General features: G+C 44.0%; 2 protein-coding genes across 5 annotated transcripts; one reads left to right on the top strand and one right to left on the bottom strand.

Annotated features, from left to right (window-relative positions):
* The first annotated feature begins 2319 nt into the window (after positions 1 to 2319).
* Positions 2320 to 11991, top strand: LOC123062654 (uncharacterized). Of its 2 annotated transcripts, none has more exons than XM_044486266.1 (15): positions 2320 to 2607; positions 3477 to 3603; positions 3710 to 3750; positions 4749 to 4842; positions 5312 to 7377; positions 7475 to 7606; positions 7730 to 7799; positions 7911 to 7950; positions 8140 to 8212; positions 8288 to 8350; positions 9026 to 9103; positions 10017 to 10189; positions 10817 to 10863; positions 10961 to 11186; positions 11263 to 11991. In XM_044486266.1, the coding sequence occupies exons 1-15, from the start codon at positions 2396 to 2398 to the stop codon at positions 11520 to 11522; spliced, it is 3702 nt and encodes a 1233-aa protein (XP_044342201.1). In that variant the 5' UTR covers positions 2320 to 2395; the 3' UTR covers positions 11523 to 11991. The 2 variants fall into 2 exon arrangements, with proteins under 2 accessions (XP_044342201.1, XP_044342200.1); XM_044486265.1 differs by having other exon boundaries at positions 3695 to 3750.
* Positions 11992 to 12242: 251 nt separating this feature from the next.
* LOC123062660 (WD repeat-containing protein ATCSA-1) lies at positions 12243 to 15343 on the bottom strand. 3 transcript variants are annotated; one of them, XM_044486272.1, is made up of 9 exons: positions 15055 to 15343; positions 14588 to 14845; positions 14324 to 14483; positions 14068 to 14243; positions 13327 to 13564; positions 13053 to 13207; positions 12887 to 12976; positions 12737 to 12808; positions 12243 to 12592 (listed from the first exon to the last, which is right to left on the bottom strand). In XM_044486272.1, the coding sequence occupies exons 1-9, from the start codon at positions 15205 to 15207 to the stop codon at positions 12533 to 12535; spliced, it is 1362 nt and encodes a 453-aa protein (XP_044342207.1). In that variant the 5' UTR covers positions 15208 to 15343; the 3' UTR covers positions 12243 to 12532. The 3 variants fall into 3 exon arrangements, with proteins under 3 accessions (XP_044342207.1, XP_044342208.1, XP_044342210.1); XM_044486273.1 differs by having other exon boundaries at positions 13327 to 13561; XM_044486275.1 differs by having other exon boundaries at positions 14588 to 14832.
* Positions 15344 to 18537: the final 3194 nt, after the last annotated feature.

Here is an 18537-nt window from a genome sequence, read left to right as displayed (position 1 = left end):
CGCGCGAGGCGTTCGATCGCATCATCGGCGCGTGCGTGCGGCACGTTTCCCGGACCACGGGTGGTTGGGGGGGCGCGCGTACGGCGTACCGGCCGCTGTTTTCCTGTCCGGGATGGGATCCGAGGCCGACCGGCGACCGAGATGTCGCGCGTCGCGTCCTACAGTACCTCCCAGATGCGTGCGTGTACTACGAGAGAGAGGGAGAGAGTGGCGGGGTTTTCGGCAGACGTGGAATCACGTCGACGCGGAACCTAATTCGGGGGTCGACTTGACCCGGGCTACGTGACGCGCGAACCACGGATTCGCCGTTTTCTGGCGAGGCATATGCGTGAGGGAGGAACCGCAGAGGAAGCTCATGCTGGTGCGTGGTGATTTTTCGGTTGCTGACGAGATAGTCAGACCACTGCCGCCATCGTCAGGTTGAGATCTCCACCAGATTACCCTCGTGAAAATGATTACGCACGTGCCAAGTGGTGTGAAATCATCGGGCATCTCCGGACGTCCAAGAGTGCGAGACGCTGACTCTTTTCTCATGCTGAGCGTCTAGTGTACTTCGGCCGTCCAGGAACCAGTGGCGTGCCGGTTTGTTGCCACGGGAAAAATTAGCAAATGTAAGCAATCTCGTCATACATTGGCTTGCTAAGTGACGTGTTCAATTATATTTGCTCACTGTCTTTTGGAAGAAAAAAATACCGAGTGCATACTGTGTGGAATTTATTTATTTCTTTCGGGAAACTTTCAATCTATTAAACTTCAATAATGACAGTACAACGAACATCAGAAATAACAAAATTACATGCAGGTTCATAGATCACCTAGTGAAGGGCACAAGTGAAGCGAGTCAAAGACGCGCCGTCATCATTCCCCTTTCTCATCCGAGCCGGGCAAAATTTGTTGTAATTAACAGTCAGAAAGTTTTCATGCTAAGAGCATCTACACCCGGGCATCCTAAACCCGCCTCAACTGACCGGATAGGTCGTTCGGTCACTGACTGGTCACGAAATTGCATCCAGCCGGGCGCCTCAAAAGGGACTCAAACGCTTGGAATCGCATAGAAACCCAACGGTCTGAAGCTCGTCTCCTCCGTCAGACCAATGTTGCTGCATGGCACCGCTCTAGCGGGCCATGTAGTGCCTAGCCCGGCTATTTAAGCCGACCACCGACACTGAAATCCTACCCCCTCTACATTTTCCTCCGCCCGTCCACCGTCGCCGCTACTTTTCACTCTCCATCCACCATCACTAGTAGTCATGCTCCCACGCTGCAGGATAAGGGCCACCCATTTCTGACGCTGGAGCGCCGACTGTAGCTCCTTGAGCAGATCGGGGCAAGGCACGGAGCCCGGATCGCCGCGGGACTACCTCTGAATGCAGTGGATCCGGAGGAGGAGTTGGAGGAGGTTGAGGGGGAGGTTGAGGAACAGGAGCCGAAAAGAGGATGTGGGGGACACCGGGGACACGGATCTGCAGCGCGGAGCAACATGCCATCCTCAATTCCCTTCGCTCAGAGTCGGATGCGGAGGCGAGACGCCGTCGTCGGCAGGAGATGGAGGTGCGGCATGCCGCGGAGGAGGAGGAGATGTTCACCTACATGGATGAGGGCGAGCATGAGGAGGAGGAGCCGGAGCCCTCCTATGCGCCCGCCCACCCGACGCATGACACCGACTTCGTGGACATCTCCGACGACGAAGATTAGCTAGGCTAGTACGTAGGATTTCTTTTGCATGCTTTGTATGGATCCAGGGGTTGAATATATGGGATACTCGAATGCAGAGTAGCTAAGTTGAGGCGTGACTGGTCACTGTCCGTGGACGCGTCCGGTTGCGTTCGCAGGCGTTTGAAGATCCGGATTTGTCAAGTCCGACTGTAGATGCTCTAAGGGTCCATATGAACAACGCACTAGAACAACAACCACCGTGATAAAGAGACACGTAGATCGGAAGGATCCAACTTGAAGACACAGGGACGTGTCGAACAAAGATTGGATCTGTACGATCCACCAAAGACAATCACCGATCAAATCTTACGAGATTTGCTCTCTGACGATGCTAGAAGCATCACCGAGACAGGGGGACTAGGTGGGGAGAATCTTATTCCATCTACAGGGAGCCGTTATCCTCTCGCCTTCCTAACCGTTGTAGTCCGTTTGTACTTGTTTTTTTTTTTTAGGAATTGTACTTGACTTTTGATGAAAAAAAAGGACACGCCCGCAGTACGTAGCAGGGCCGGACTCGGAGCCTTTCGAGGGCCTGAAAACACATACTAGGAAACCCAGCCCACGCTGGTGCGCCCAAGGTGTATAATTGGGCCCATCTTCCGCCAGACATGCCCTCTCTTCCCGCGGCTCTAAGCCCTAGAACACCCCTTGCTTTTGGTCCCTGCTCCCCCCGCCGGCGATGGCCGCGCCGCCGGAGACGACGGGCGCGCCGTCCCCGCCGGAAGGGGAGCACAAGGGCAACGCGGGCGTCGAGGTCTGCTGCTTCGAGCAATCTGCAGAGGACTTCTCCAGAGCGGTACGCGCCATCTCAGAGCTCGCCGCCGGCAAGCCCGAGCCGGGCTTCCCCAACGCCGAGGCGGAGCGGCTCGCCTCCTCGATAACGTTCCTCAGGTGAAGACGCGCTCTCCTTGCTCCACAATCACCGCGATAGAATCTGGCAACTTTCAGTTGTGGGCTTGCAAGCCGTACAGCGGCGTCAGCAATTAATGGCTGCTTCATCGGTTGAACTTTTTACACGTGGCGCGTGACGGAGATGTGGTTGTGCACGTACGGTGGAGCCTGGAACGTGGAACCTCTTTAGTTTTGTTGATTGAATGATTGATATGTCGTTTGTGCGGGAGAATTTTGTTATGGTTTGTGAATTTGGAGTTTATGGCACCATTACAAACGATAAATTCTAGTCGTCATGTTCTTGCTATGGTAGCATTTATTCCTTGCTGTTAGTGTTAACTAGAATTCGTCTGATACAGTCACCGCATGTGATTGTGTTGTTATCAGCTCGTTTTTGTCTGATAAGAATGGTACCATGAGACCTGTTGTGAAAATTTAGTAAGTTCAAGTTTATTGTTAACTGATTGATTATGACAAGATCTTTTAAAGTCAATGGCTGGACGCCTGGACACTGGGAGTTTTCGGCTTTTTCTTGATCTACAGTTGTAGTAGCTTTCATTTTGGATTTAAAAAAAACAGATTTATTGACAAGGCCACTTTTATTGACTTGGTATGGAATTAATTTGAGCCTTTTCTGCTAAGTAGTAGCACATGCTCATTGGAGATTGCTCTGTTTCTCCATAAGTTTAGCACATTGTGAAAAGTTGCAGTTGTTGCATTGGCAGTATACCTAATTGGAGAGCACAAGATGTCTTCTTGTTTCGTTTTTACTAGCTTACTCTGTCCTTCCCTGTTTTCGTATTTTAGTGTTTTTTTGGATTACTCAGAACCCATTCTGCTTGACATTTAATCAATTGTTATCTTCCCAGAGAATGGAAGCATTTTAATTATGAGCCAAAAGGTGTAAGTTTTACTTACGGCACTGGATCAACTTCATCCAGAGATGACACACATGAGATTACCTTACCACAATTCTCGTCTGCATCTGTTCCTCAGGTTAGTAAAACTACGGTGCTAATTTCTGAGTCTAAAGTTCCTGTTATAACATTGGAGGGAAGCTTTCTGCTGATTTCTTGGATCACATCAGTGCAAATCAATGCAGGTCGCACACTTGGAAGATGGGAGGGATAATAATACATACAGGTATTATTTCTAGAAGCTAGACTGTTTCAACTTATTAGAATCTTCTTATTTTGTTATATGATTCTCCCTAAGTTTGTTGAGGAGAGATACATTACGATTTAAGTTCCTCAGTTCTGGTTATTTGGAGTATTGAAGTTATGACCCAAGATTTTTCCATAGCCCTGTTTATGTAATATTTTTGTTTGTCTGCTCACAATTCAAAGGTTGCAGCACATGGACTGTTAAGCAGGCCAGTCCCTATTCTCATCTTGTTGGTGAAGAATTTTCTACGAAAGTATAATAATTTTCTTGCTGTTTCACACGTAACATGATCTCAAATACACCTTTGATAAGTACCCTTTCGAATTATATACCAGTAAAATAATTTAAAATGATTAGTGCTATGGAAGTACTTTCATTGACCAATATATGAATACCATTTTGTTCTTTGGTGTAATCAGTGGTCAAGTTTTAAATTCTGGACTGCATACACAATAAAAGAACAACTATTTGAGAATGAAAACAATATTCTCTTGGTCCAGGAGTAATCCTGCAGAGTGAGTTGGGTCATCAAATGTCGCCAACCCATGCAAGGTTTTGCTGCTTTTGGGGGATTTGTTAGTATAAGGGCGGACCTGGCGCAGTGGCAGAGTCCCTCCACTTGTGGCCTGGAGGTCCTGAGTTCGAACCAGCCTCCTTGCAGAAATATTATGCAAGAGTAAGGCTGTCTGAAATTCCCTTCCCCACCCCCACCTTGTGTGGGAGCTTTCAGCACTGGGTATGTCCTTTTTTGGGGGGGGGTGGGGATTTGTTAGTAGGTTAACAGTGAAGTTACTTGATGAAAAATACCATTGCACTTTCGTTAATTAATTTTCAGCATTGTCATAAACTGATGATATGTGGATACAGTGCTAATTATGACCTTATTTCTACTCTTCCAGTTTTCTCTGTTACATTATCCATATGACTGTAGAGAACCATGCTGATTGAACTGTGATTAAATCTCTTAATTGTTGCAGCTCTGACTTCATTTTATTCGCTGGAGGGAATGTTTGGTCGTTGGACTGGTGCCCGAGGTTGTGCGACAAGCCTTCTTCTCCCGTAAATTGCGAGGTTGTGATCAACTGATTCTGAGCATGAACTAGTAGCTCTTGTTGCAAGTCGTGGCTTCAAAAAAGTTTATGTTGTTCACCACCAAATTTAGCAATGAGAAAAATGTCATCATCTATTTGCTTGGCATGTGGGTCACAAGCCCACATTTCAATGGCATATTGATTCGTTTTACTTCCAAAAAACCCGCCAGACAACCGTTGCAGCGCTTTTCTCAAGTGCATCTTTGCATGCAGGCTCATTGCTAGGTTGCACTTGTTTTCAGTGTCTATGAATAGTACTCCCACCGATCCAAATTACTTGTCGCTCAAATGGATGTATCTAGACGTATTTCAGTGCTAGATACATCTGTTTGAGCGACAAGTAGTATGGATCGGGGGGAGTACCTTTTTTTACTCGCAAGAATTTACTGGATTTACAAGGTATTTTATTGGTCTTAGAATTGCTGATCATGTTCTTTTATCTATTGCAGTATCTTGCTGTTGCTGCTCATCCTCCTGGTTCTTCTTACCATAAAATTGGTATGCCACTGATTGGCAGAGGCATCATTCAAGTTTGGTGTATTGTAGCACCCTTTGAAGAGGCACATACTGATCAGTCAATGCTTGCATACAGTAACAGCAATCGTAGAGGAAGGCCTAGAAAAATACCAAACGAGAACAATTCAATTGAGAGTTCATCAGTTCCTCGAAAACCAATAGGGAGACCGAGAAAGATAAAACTGACGACTGGGGATGATTGCACAGAACCTAGTAGTCTGAAAAAACCAAGGGATCACGCAGAACCTAGTCTGAAAAAACCAAGGGGCAGACCAAGAAAATATCCACTGTCAGTTGCCAAAGCGGTAGATTCAACAAAAAATAGCGGAAGTCCAGGTTCTAGTTTTGTTGACCCTCTTGTCACTTCAGGAGTTATTCCAGGCGATCTTGCATTATCTTGTGCTATACCATCTGTGAAGCCTGTGGAATCAGCTCCAAAAAAAGGCAGGGGTCGACCTAGGAAAATCCCAATTGACAAAATAAAGTGTTCGCCTGACACTGAATGGACAGAAGATATCTCTAGAGCTCTAATATGCTGCACGAAACCAAAGAAAAAAAGGGGGAGGCCCCGGAAATATCCACTCCCAAGCAGCAGCAAGCATGTTTCTGGCACTGATACTGAATTTGAAAGAGAAACTGGATACACGGAGTCTAATTCTAATTTAAGTCTTGTTACAGTTGATGCAGAACTACCAGTTCCATCTTCATCTCTTACAATTTGTGGGAAAAGATCAAGAGGTCGGAAGGGTAGAGGACGACCTAAAAAGGAAACAAATCCTTGTGCACTTTCTTCGTCAGTGGTTTCTGGTGTCCAATCACAGAGTAGGGAGACCATTTCAAATAATCCAGCACACTCTGTTGAGAATCATTTGCCATATGGACACTCTAGTTTGACAAGTGAGCTTAGTTCGATTGGCATGCTAAGATGTGATGGCAATGTGCACACAGGCCCCACTTTAGAAGATTCCTTGCTGCCTATGCATATTGCAGCTAAATCAAATGGCGAGGAATCAAGTGGTAGTAGGAGACGAGGACGTCCTAGAAGGAAGACACTTTCAAATACAAACAGTTGTTTATTTGCTTCTGGTACCGAGTCCTCAAAGGCGGCTGCTACAATTACCAATTTGGACAATCCCATGGCTTTGACCAAGAGTGACGGTGAAGCTATAGCAAGCGATCTTGCTTCAATTGGTTCGTTGAGGTGTCATATAGGAAAGTGCAATGTCAATATGAGTGTTGTATCATCTGATGCCACATCACCAACACATGGCTTGTGTAATGCAAATTACAAGGAAAAATTAAGTGCCCAACATAGAAAGAAGTCTGTTTCAGTAGAGTGTAGTTCTTCAACTGCATTATGCGGCAAAGAACAAAACAATCAGACAACTCCCCAGTCAAATGATAATGTGGCCTCAGTCCAAAATTGTAAGAAAGAATTAATTGTCTACACCAGAAGGCGTGTACGAGGACCTACAAAGAAACCTGCTTCAAATGAGACCTGCTCACTAGCTCTTAGTGGTGACGCGCAGAAGATGGAGAGATCCTCCATGTATATCATGCCAAATAATAATTTGTCTTCTGTTGAGAATCCCAAGCTACTGGGTTCATCTATAAGTGAAGACATGGCTAATGAGGCTGGTTTGGTTGGATGTAAGAGTGCACTTGCTAACCATGAAGTTGTGGAAATGAATGATAGTGAAGCTGCCAACAAAGTTGTGCCTGTTCCTTCTGAAAACAGTGCCCAGATCATTGTTGTGGAAGATACAGAAGTAGTTCCATCCAAAGAATCAAGTAAAAATGATATTATTACTTGTGCAGAAAACTCAAACTTTTCTGCAATCCCCAAAGGCATTCATCTACCAAGGGTCGTCTTGTGTTTAGCTCATAACGGCAAAGTTGCTTGGGACATCAAATGGAAGCCTCCTTTACCAAATCAGTCAGAACAGAAATCACATTTGGGTTTTCTTGCAGTACTGTTGGGAAATGGCTCACTTGAAGTGTGAGTACATCCTATGCTTGACCACCATTTTGAATTGTTTAGCCATCACTTTTTGAATATCACCACTTATTATGCACTTATTCATTATTGTGCACAGATGGGAAGTTCCATCTCCAAGCATGATCCAGAAAATATATTCCTCTTCTTCAGTGAAGGGCACCGATCCTCGCTTTCTAAAGCTGCAACCTGTATTTAGATGTGCTAAAGTTAAGTGCGGAAACATACAGAGGTATTCCAACTTTTACTTTCATCATTTTTCTATTAAAACTAGATGGCAGATTTAAATTTTCTGTCAAATTCATCAGCATGAATTTTCATTTTGAAGTCATTGCCTCTTTATAATGGTAAACAGCATTCCCTTGACAGTTGATTGGTCGCCTTATCCTCATGATATGATATTGGCAGGATGTCACGATGGAACGGTATCTTTTCTGCCTGTAGTAAATTATTTTCTTAGTTTAAATCTGATACCTGCACTGTTTGGTTAGTAGGTGCTTTGCTGAAAGTTTCGTGTTTCGATTTTGATGTTCCAGGTTGCTTTATGGAAGTTCTCTACAGACTTGCCATCACAAGGTATTTTATTGGTCTATTACCTCCCTTTTCATAGGATTTCTGTCACTTGCGCCATTCAGATGACATGTCTGACTCAGGAACTGCTTACTTCACATGTTTAAAGAGCAAGCTATTGGAATGCCTGAACTGCATATCTCTTATTTATTTCTTTTTTGTGTTATATTAACCAGTTGTTCTCGTTATGTATAGATTCAAAACCTTTTATGTGTGTCACTGCTGAATCTGTTCCCATCAGAGCCCTCTCGTGGGCACCATATGTAAGGTACTAAGCTGTGTTATACTTCTGTTCCATTCCAAAAGATAAACACTAACTTCTGACTCCGTATCATTTTGACAGTGAGGAAAACACAAATATCTTCGTCACTGCTGGAGAGGATGGCCTAAAATTCTGGGATTTAAGGTAGCATAAACTCTACTAGGAACTGGAATCAATAACTCAAATTTTGTTGTGGAGGAAACTACTACTCCCACCATATCAAAATATAAGATGTTTTTGTAGGCTTGTTTAGCTTACAAAAATGTCTTATATTTTGGTACAGAGGTAGTATTTGCTAACCCATTTCGGGTATATTGCATATATGGAGTTGTGCTGAGGCTTATCTCACTAGTCATAGTCAATATAATTTATTTTTTGGTTAAATATTTCACCTAGGAAGGTTTTTCCAAACGAATTGACTGCACTTTGCAATTTGAGAACCACGCATCTTTTGTGTGCTGTTTTGCAATGATAACATTTGGGTCAATAAATGAAGGTGTGTTTAATCTGCAGAATCTGTTATCCTCACATGAACAAATACAGCACACCTTTCAACGAAAAACATCGCCATTTAGTTGCCACAGCCCATGGCCGTTGTCAAGTTTTATGAAAATTTGAAGCGGAAGCAAGTAACCATAGGTGTAGCAGCTACTATTGAAGAGCACTTTTTTTTGGCACCAGCATAACCTTAATTGAGTACATACTGTCAGCAAACAGTAATATGATTGCTGGATTCACAATCTTTTCTTGCTTTGTTTTTTTTAATGAGCTGCAATGTTTGAATACTGAAATGCACCTCATATAACTCGTTTGTTGCAGAGATCCATACCGTCCTCTGTGGGAACTAACCACTGCCCCAAGGGCTGTTTTAAGTCTTCATTGGTTAAAGGAGGCTAGGTAATGTTTTGTGCCATTTGTAGCAAATTAATCTCATTCCGTTTGTAGTAATGAGTCCTGTTCCTTCTGGAGTAAATAAATCTTGCAGACACTAATGTACTCAGCTTCCTTCATTACATGACATTTACTTACCTTTCATCACTACCCAGTTGAGGATAGGGACTTGGTTTTAACTTTATTTTTCATTTTACCCTGTCAGTGAGAAACTAGGTAATTTCTGATGCACATATACATGGCTCATCTGATCTGTGTGATATGTCAGCATGCTAACTTGCTAAGGTAGATGTGTAGCTTATAAAAACTAATTAGTTCCTTTAATGCTTCTGTGTCCTTTACATTTCAATCTGTATTTAGTTTTTATAGCTTATAAAAAACATAAATGATTTTATCTACTCATGTGTATTCTACTCCCTCCGTCCCGAATTACTTGTCTTAGATTTGTCTAGATACAGATGTATCTAGACATGTTTTAGTGTTAGATACATCCGTATCTAGACAAATTTAAGACAAGTAATTTGGGATGGAGGTAATATATTTTTGTGCAAGGATTGCCCCTTTATTGGGAGGATCTATTGCATTACTTGATCATTGGCCCAACAAACAGTGATTGTTGCCCTAAACATAGTGAACATATATAGGACTCGTGTGGCTTGTAATGTTTGGTTTGAATTATTAACACTGAAGTTCACCTCACTTCTTTTTTTGCGTTCATTCATGATTACGTTTAACATTCCCTTGTTTGCAGTGGTATTGTTTGTGCCTACTGCCTAGTAAAATACACTGGTAAAATCTGTATGTGCGGAAAGTTCTATTGAGCTCCCAAATGGGGCCTTACTCTGTATATATATGCGGTTATAGATATTTTCTGTCTACTAGGTTAATAACATTAACTGTTGCTATCTTTCATGTTCAGAGGTATTGTCATCTCACTGGAAGATGGCACATTGAAGTTCCTCAGCCTACCTAGAATTGCCAATGATGTTCCAGTCACCGGAAGGCCATTTGCTGGGACTAAAACTCAGGGCGTTTCTACTTATCAGTTGTCAGAATATTTGATATGGAATGTCCATGTCTCAGAAATTACCGGTACATTTCCAGAACCATGCCTAACCATACTCAATATCCGGCCTAAGTAGTATGCAGTTACAAGTTACTAAGAATTCTTGACTTGTTTGTCTAGGGCACATCTAGATGTGCCCTAATTATTGCACATCTAAGTGACTCGGTCAAACTAGAAAGGAAAAGACAAAAGAAAATGCCTGCACGAATCTCTGTAAAATCAATGAGATAGGACTTAGATGTGCAATACTTAGGGCACATCTAGATGTGCTTTAGCAAAACTGTTCAGGGAACTATCTGGAATCTGGAAACACATTATGCGGGACTCTCCATACACTGTTGTGTTAAGTAAATGAATATAAAGCTTATAATTATGTTATTGCGGCATATAGTGATACTTGAACAGCTTATTAGTTTAGTAATATTAATACCTTGTATGATATTCTGTTTTGGACACTGGATCACCTTTTTTGTGATACTTATTATGCTAATATATATTTTTCCTACATTTTGGACACTTGATATTAAAGATATATAAATGAATCTCTATATAGAAGCAAGGGAGAATGACTAGCTTCTTGTACAATATCAACCTTAAGCACATATTGGTGGAATCTTATAATTGCTATGATCCTTAATTTTGCCTACATACAGGTTATGCGGCTTATTGTGTGGCAGATGGTACTGCTGTGCGCTTCCAGGTAAACCCGCTAGCCTGTACTCCATAACCATGGTCATTTTCTACTTCTGCTTGTCATACAGAATCTCATGTGTGCTAAACAAATATTGCACGTGTAGCTTACTTCGAGATTCTGGGAGAAGGAACCTGGGAGGAACCGTGTGCCCTATTTCCTTTGTGGTTCGCTAGCAGAGGAGGGGACAGCCATTAAGATTGGTGGAACATTGCAAAGCCCTCCTATGTCAAACGTTCCTCTGGTTGCAAAAAAGGGCCCAAAACCATGCCAAAAAGTACCTAAAGCCCACGATACACAAAAAGAGCAAGTACTAACCCTCACCAACTCAGGTAAAAACTCTCTCCATTTTGCTGCAACTTGTATCGTTGCCTTACTGCCTGACATGCCTGGTGAACTACCCTGCAGAACATGTAGATCCAGAACCCAGAGAGGGCCGAGAAGATGGACCTGATAAAGGCCAAGAGACTCTGGTTTTAGCTGATTCTCTAATGCTAGAGAATGGTGGCACATGCAATGTCCCAGCTGATGAAGACACTAAAAACTTTGAGCTCTTCCCTCCCAAAGCTGTAGCGCTGCATCGACTGAGATGGAATATGAACAAAGGTAGCGAGAAATGGTTATGCTACGGAGGCGCCGCAGGCATCATTCGTTGTCAGAGGATCTAAAAGGCAAGCACAATTGGGGAATGTTCGCCGCAACCCAGGATCATCCGTATGTATCCACCTACACAATAAGCTGTCGCAGCATCTGCTGTTACTTGGAGCAATATATGGTATGTTTGTCCGATTCAACCTTTCAATGGGTTGCCATTGCGGATTTCCAGTTACGCACTGTTATACATAACAGAGCTATGTATCTTAGGAACTCCAACAGATCCTTGTAGTTTAGGAAAGTTCAGGCAATATGAGCTACCAGGTCCTGCATATCTTGGGCTCAGCAAATCATAGTTCTGAGAATATTAGCAGCTCAGCAACACAATAAATGGTAGGTCTGGAATAAGTGCGGGCTAGGCGCCCGCAACTTCTCTGAACCTGGTGCAAGTTGTAACTGAGTTTTTTTTCCCTGTAAGGCACATATGTACATCTATTGTTTACGCAGTCACACAAATTCAGCAATGTCGTGCCAGTTGTAACATGGACAAACTGAACAATGTCGCACCAATATGTTATAGATTAATAATGGAAATCAGGAGCCATTGCTCTTGATCAAAAGTTGCATGATACTTGCATCATGTAAACTTAACAGTAGAACTCATGTGTCTTCTGCTGCTGGGGACCCTGTTCATAACAAGACCAATGGCAATAGTAATTTGGTTTTATATTAATTTCATCATTGTTCCCTTCAGGAACTTCAGCATCAGAGAAGGCATAAAACATGTGCAATGCTTTAGCAAGAAAAAGGTACATAAATAACAGTTGGGTGAACCATACATAGTACTCTCCTCTTTTTGTGATGATGTCTGAATACATAAGTTTCAATGAACTACAAAAAATTCAAATTCTAATGTACAACATCCTCTCAGAGTGGTAACCAAACACAAGTAATTACTGGTTCGTGTAATACCTAATAAGACCCCTGATTTTATTTCGGCATCACTTGTGTCAATATTGTTAGTAACCTTGTATATACACATGCTCAACTCATAAGTTCTCTCCCTCAAAAAACTCATAAGTTCTTAGTCACTCCAGTTATCCTCATCAGCTGCAAAACCCTCTTGCCGCTTGTCATCGTCTTCCTGCAGATATTTAGCAGCGTCAAATCATCAAATTTACACGTAAACTTTGTACTAAATTCCTTCTCAAACTCCCATTGGGAGAATATTAACTCACTAGAAAAATGCAAAAACACTGCATATGGTGTCAATAGATAGATTTTATACCATTTCAGTCAAAGCAGGAGTCGATGGAGACCACACAAGAATTTGTCGATCATTGCTACCAGTATAGAGTTCCTGCATTCTCGAATATTTAGGAATGGAATACACGTTGAAACACTAAAGCTTAGAGAGGACAATAGAGGGAAAACTTACTTGGTCTTGTGAGTTATAGTAGCAGCAATTTACATGGTCATAATGCCCACGGAATGTTTGAAATGTCGTACCAGACCATGTATTGTATGCCTAAGCAAGTATAATACTTAGACGTGAACTTCAAAATGCAGAATGAAGCCATAAAGCTGGGAAAGCAACAGCATACCTTGATGCTTGACATGCATGGAATGAAAACAAGTGATGGATCATCAGTGACAGCTAATTGTAGTGGCTTGCTAGTTTGCAATCGCATGGCTTCAAAATTGACCAAAGTATTGCAGCCTGAATCGATATCCCAGAGTCTTAAACGAGAATCAGATCCTGAAGAGAAACGATAACCTCTTCTTAATAACAGGCTTAAGCTTAAATTATCATCGTTGCACTGCATGCCAATTTCAGGCATAGCAGCAGATAACCAATAGAGAAGAAATTAACTCAACCTGAGCTAAGAAGGTGCATCCCATCTGTTGTTGTTCTTAATCCTGTAACAGCACCATAATGAGCTGTTTTATGATTTTGACTGGATGACATACCGGGATGCACTTTCTGTTGCGTATGTCCACGTACCATGGTTAGACTTTTGCGTAGTGCTTTGGACTGCTTCTTATGATTGCCTGTCCTCTGCTGAACTGAGTAACTCTTTGATGAAGATGAACGTCCTAAGTTCTTCTGATGCTGCTTAAGACGAAAAATATATATGCATTGAAGATGTCAACTAGCAGATGTACTTGCACGTCATCAACCATCTTTCGGACACAACAATGAACAACACAAGAACCTAATAATATTAATTATCTCCCATTGTACTTGCATGACATCAACCATTTTTTCAGGACACAACAATAAACAGCAGGAAGGAACCTTGTGTAGAGCAGCATTGATTATCTCCCAATGAAATGCAGATCCCATCTTTTAAGAACTAGAGCACTACACTGATCCATACCATATATATATGATGATGCTAAAACAATGACATAGGCCTAGGACATGAATATATACCAGATATCCGCTTGTACCCTTTTCTTGCAGGAAAAATCCACTCCTACTTGGAGACCTAACAGTTTTGGAATAGTAGCCAGAATAATAGCAAGCAGTTCTGTATTAGCCCTGCGAGCAAATATAATCTGAAGAAATAACCAAACCCAGAAGCAGATAAAAGTAAAGGATGACGGCAAGCATACGTTGTCCGTGGTGCTATCAATAATGGGAGGCCGTCTTCCTAGCTGAGACCGTAACTGATCAAGGACAAGGAAGCATCCAGCTCGTCTTATGTCCCAAAAACGTATCGCCCCGTCGCAGCCACCACTCATTAGGATCCACTCGCTTGAGGTAGACCACTCCAAAGACATGATACCATCTGAGATGATCGATGAGGATAAGCATAAAAAACAAAACAAGAATGGTGTTTCATCATCACACTAGCAGGAAGGGACTAACCAAGATGACCGGACAACGTGTGAGTAAAGGCTCCGGAAGCAATATCACACAAACGGACCTGAACGTCTGCGCTTCCGGTTGCGATGAGCATATGCGTTGTTGCAATTGGGGACATTGCAGCACTGTACACTTTTCCGGGCATCTTAAAATCCATGACCACCTAGGAAAAAGAAAACCAATCCCAGAATGACCAGAACATCTGAATCAACACCTCAACGGGGCAAAATATTAAGATCGGCATCAAACAAAGCAAAACACACATACTTGACTGGAATTGGTATCCCACACTTTGACATAGTTATCGAAGGAGGCCGTGACGAACAGCCCGGTGTCCACAGGATACCAGATGGCCTTGGAGACGGTGAACTTGTGGCCATGCTGATGCTGCCTGTCCACGAGCAGAATGCTCCTGTGCTTGGCTATGAACCCGGCCTCGTACTCCGTCGCGTCCTTGAGATCGAAGACGGCGGCCGATCCGTCCGACGCCCCCGAGAGCAGGTACCTCCCCTCTGTCAAATCAACCTGGCCATATTGTCAAATTACGAACGCCGGCAACGTCGATTGACGCATCCGCACAGAAGTTCGATCTCGCTAGGCGCAGTTTCTCGACGCATTAACACGCAAAATTAATAGTACCGCTGATCTGTGCGCTACGCGCAGCTGATGCGGGGGCGGCGGGCGGGGAGGCAGTGACAGGGGGCGATTGGGGGAGCGAGGGGGAAGAAGGGGACCTGGAGGGAGTTGACGGCGCCGAGGTGCGGGGTCGCGATCTCCTTGCGGTTGGAGAGCGCGAGCGAGGCAGCGCGGCGCGAGCGGGCGAGGGCCTCGAAGCGCCGCGGGCGCAGCTCCCCGCGTTCCCTCCTCCTCACCTCCTCCCACCACATCCACTCGGGGCGCGCCGCGGTGTATGCGCTCTGCGGCGGCGAACGGCGACAGAAGTCGGGCGCGAGCGAAGGGGGAGGGCGGCGCGAATCGGGCGCCTGCTGAGCTGACCGGTGAGGTAGGGGACTCAATTGTTGCCCTTCCATTAAATTCAGCGGTTATATCCAGATGTCAGTGGTGTACACGTGTCCTCCTATGGATGTGATGAAACGATTGTAAACAGTAAATCACTACTACTTAAAAAGAACATAAGGTTCCGTTTCACCTTTCTTCTCACCACCCTTTTATCCAACCTTCAACGTATATGATAATCAATCATCTTAGTTTACTTACCTTCTGAACAAATTTCACTTTACTTTACTTATCACTATCATATCATACTACTTAAAAAGAACATAAGGTTCCCGTTTCACCTTTCTTCTTACCACCTTTTGTCCAACCTTCAATGTATATAATAATCAATCATCTTAATTTACTTACCTTCTGAACAAATTTCACTTTACTTTACTTATCAAACTTCTAATCAAAATATAAGGTAATTCACGGTCAGAATTTGATGAACATTTATTTACACAATTGCATTATTATTGACAGGTAAATCACAAGCTAACGTAATAGAATATTTATATCCCGTTGCAATGAACGAGCATTGTTCTAGTAACAAAAATAGATGGATTGAGTGTGTTCTTTAGGCTGTTGCTAATGTATGGGTGCTTAGAATAGCTTATCAACTATACTCCTCAATGCATAGGTGCTTAGCTTATGGTTGCTAAGCTTGCTTCATATAATGATTTAGCAACTAAAGCTCTTCATGTATTGGTGGGCTTCCTTTTTTAAATGTTTTGCCTAGGTTCACGCGCTTAGCATTGTTTCTTGTGGGGTTACTACACTCATCTCTCTCCTTTTAAATAACTTACCACATCAGATTTTTTACCTACCTGGAAGACTTAGCATATGTACAAGGTGAAGCACTGGGAGGAGCCTTATTGATGATAACAAAAACGGAATAGTAGATGGATTAAGCGTGTTCTTTGCTCCTTGGAAAAAGAGTGTTCTTTACTAATGATCACATGTGTTTTAATTGGTAGTCTTGTATACTTCTTTAAAAAGACATGAAAAACAGGAGGTGTGACATGCAATCTTATATTTTTGTGTGTATACTATCTAATCGAAACATTTTCATGAGAACCTTGAGAGTAAGATGATAATTGAACGAGTTAATACTCAGCAAACGACTCCCGTTGATTTTGTGAATCTCAAAGTCGTCACCTAACAATCCCACGAGCCTAGAAGTTTCATTCTCTTGAATCGCAACCTCCTCCCCTACGAAGGAAGGATAGCAAGTTCAGCAAAGGGCCCGCGACAACGTTCACAAAAGAAGGATATCAAGTTCACCATTGCAATGGATCGACCTTTGAGGGAGTCCTGGACTAAGGGGTCCTCGGGCGTCCGACCTGTTAGCCATGGGTCGGACTGATGGGCTGTGAAGATACAAAGACCGAAGACTTCACCCGTGTCCGGATGGGACTCTCCTTGGCGTGGAAGGCAAGCTTGGCGACTAAATATGTAGATTCCTTTCTTTGTAACCGACCTTGTGTAACCCTAGATCCTCCCGGTGTCTATATAAACCGGAGGACTTAGTCCGGAGGAGATACATTATCATAGCCATACAAGCTAGACCTCTAGGGTTTAGTCATTATGATCTCGTGATAGATCAACTCTTGTAATACTCATATTCATCAAGATCAATCAAGCAGGACATAGGGTATTACCTCCATAGAGAGGGCCCGAACCTGAGTAAAACATTGTGTCCCCTGTCTCCTGTTACCATCGACCTTAGACGCACAGTTCGGAACACCCTACCCGAGATCCGCCGGTTTTGACACCGACATTGGTGCTTTCATTGAGAGTTCCACTGTGCCGTCATCAAGAGGTTCTATGGCTCCTTCAACCATCTACAACGATGCTGCCCAAGGGGGAGTTTTCCTCCTCGGATAGATCTTCGTGTTCGGCGGTTTCGCTCTGCGGGCCAACTCGCTTGGCCATCTGGAGCAGATCGAAAGCTGCGCCCCTGGCCATCAGGTTAGATTTGGGAGCTTGAACTATGTCGCGGACATCCGTGAGGACTTGATCTTCACCGAATTCGAGACCGCGGCTACCACTCCTGGCCACCCCGAGGGACATGACCTAAATTTGTCATCGGACTGCTTCCAGGAGACAGCTCCCATAACCGCTGTGGCCTTAGATCCGGAGCAAGCTGCGCCATCCAAGGACGGGAAGCTCAACCCCGCTACAGAGGCCACAGATTCCCCGATGTTGGAGCCGCACATAGACTTGATCTCACACGTTACCCGTGCCATCGGAACTCCGGACTCATTTCCGGCCGTAAGTTCCGAATCATGTGAGCTCGCGGACGCCGAACTTGATCGTTTATCGATCTTCGAATTCAGCGCCGCAGACATCTTCCAGCACTCGCCTTTGGGCGACATGCTAAACTCGTTAAAGAATCTGTCCTTGGCAGAGGACTCACAGCCGAACTATATCCAGTTCGAACTAGGGGCTGATGATGGAGAATTTTGCTCCCCACCCGCCACCCACTTTATAGCCACGGTCGAAGATTTAACCGACACACTTGATTACGACTCCGAGGACATCGACGGTATGGACGACGATGCCGGAGAAGAAGAGGCCCAGAACCCACCGTTCACCAAACGCTGGACGGCCACTTCCTCGTATGATGTATACATGGTGGATGCACCAAAGGAGAACAACGGTGATGACAAGGAAGATCCAGCTGAGGATAAACCTTCCGAAATACAATCCAAGCATCGGCGTCAGCGGCGCCGCTCTAAGTCACGCCGCAGTAAAGACAGCAACACCGGCACAGGAGAAGATAACACTCCAGAAGGTGCCGAAGACAACGAAGACCCCATTGAAACAGCTAATGAAAAAGATGAACGGGAAGATGGGCATGTTAGCCTTCGTAAACAGGCCACGCACGAAGACTCAGAGGACGGAAGTTATCTTCCGCTCTCCGAGGATGAGGTGAGCCTCGGCACCGACGATTTCATCATGCCTGAGGAACCTCTTGAGCAGGAGCGCTTCAAGCGCCAGCTCATAGCCACTGCAAGGAGCCTGAAAAAGAAGAAGCAGCAGCTTCAAACTGATCAAGATCTGCTCAATGATAAATGGACCGATGTCCTAGCAGCCGAAGAATACGGCCTCAAGAGCCCAACCAAAATTTACCCAAAGCGCAAATTGCTACCTCAGTTTGACAAGGAGGCGCCGGAATACATACCACCATCGTACAATGCGGCTGACCAACCACCACG

This window comes from Triticum aestivum, chromosome 3A, assembly GCF_018294505.1.
Source record: "Triticum aestivum cultivar Chinese Spring chromosome 3A, IWGSC CS RefSeq v2.1, whole genome shotgun sequence".
NCBI classification, from domain to species: Eukaryota; Viridiplantae; Streptophyta; class Magnoliopsida; order Poales; family Poaceae; genus Triticum; species Triticum aestivum.
This window is presented reverse-complemented; position numbering and strand designations above follow the sequence as displayed.

What these genes read in the sequence shown, in the direction of transcription:
- LOC123062660 (XM_044486272.1), bottom strand. Translation starts at nt 15,207, where the DNA reads ATGTGGTGGGAGGAGGTGAGGAGGAGGGAACGCGGGGAGCTGCGCCCG. An exon ending in GGGATACCAATTCCAGTCAA is followed by an intron (nt 14,484 to 14,587) that starts GTATGTGTGTTT and finishes TCTTTTTCCTAG; the next exon opens with GTGGTCATGGATTTTAAGAT. An exon ending in CTCCTGCTTTGACTGAAATG is followed by an intron (nt 12,593 to 12,736) that starts GTATAAAATCTA and finishes AAATATCTGCAG; the next exon opens with GAAGACGATGACAAGCGGCA.
- LOC123062654 (XM_044486265.1), top strand. Translation starts at nt 2,396, where the DNA reads ATGGCCGCGCCGCCGGAGACGACGGGCGCGCCGTCCCCGCCGGAAGGG. An exon ending in AGGGATAATAATACATACAG is followed by an intron (nt 3,751 to 4,748) that starts GTATTATTTCTA and finishes TAATTGTTGCAG; the next exon opens with CTCTGACTTCATTTTATTCG. An exon ending in CATTGGTTAAAGGAGGCTAG is followed by an intron (nt 9,104 to 10,016) that starts GTAATGTTTTGT and finishes TTTCATGTTCAG; the next exon opens with AGGTATTGTCATCTCACTGG.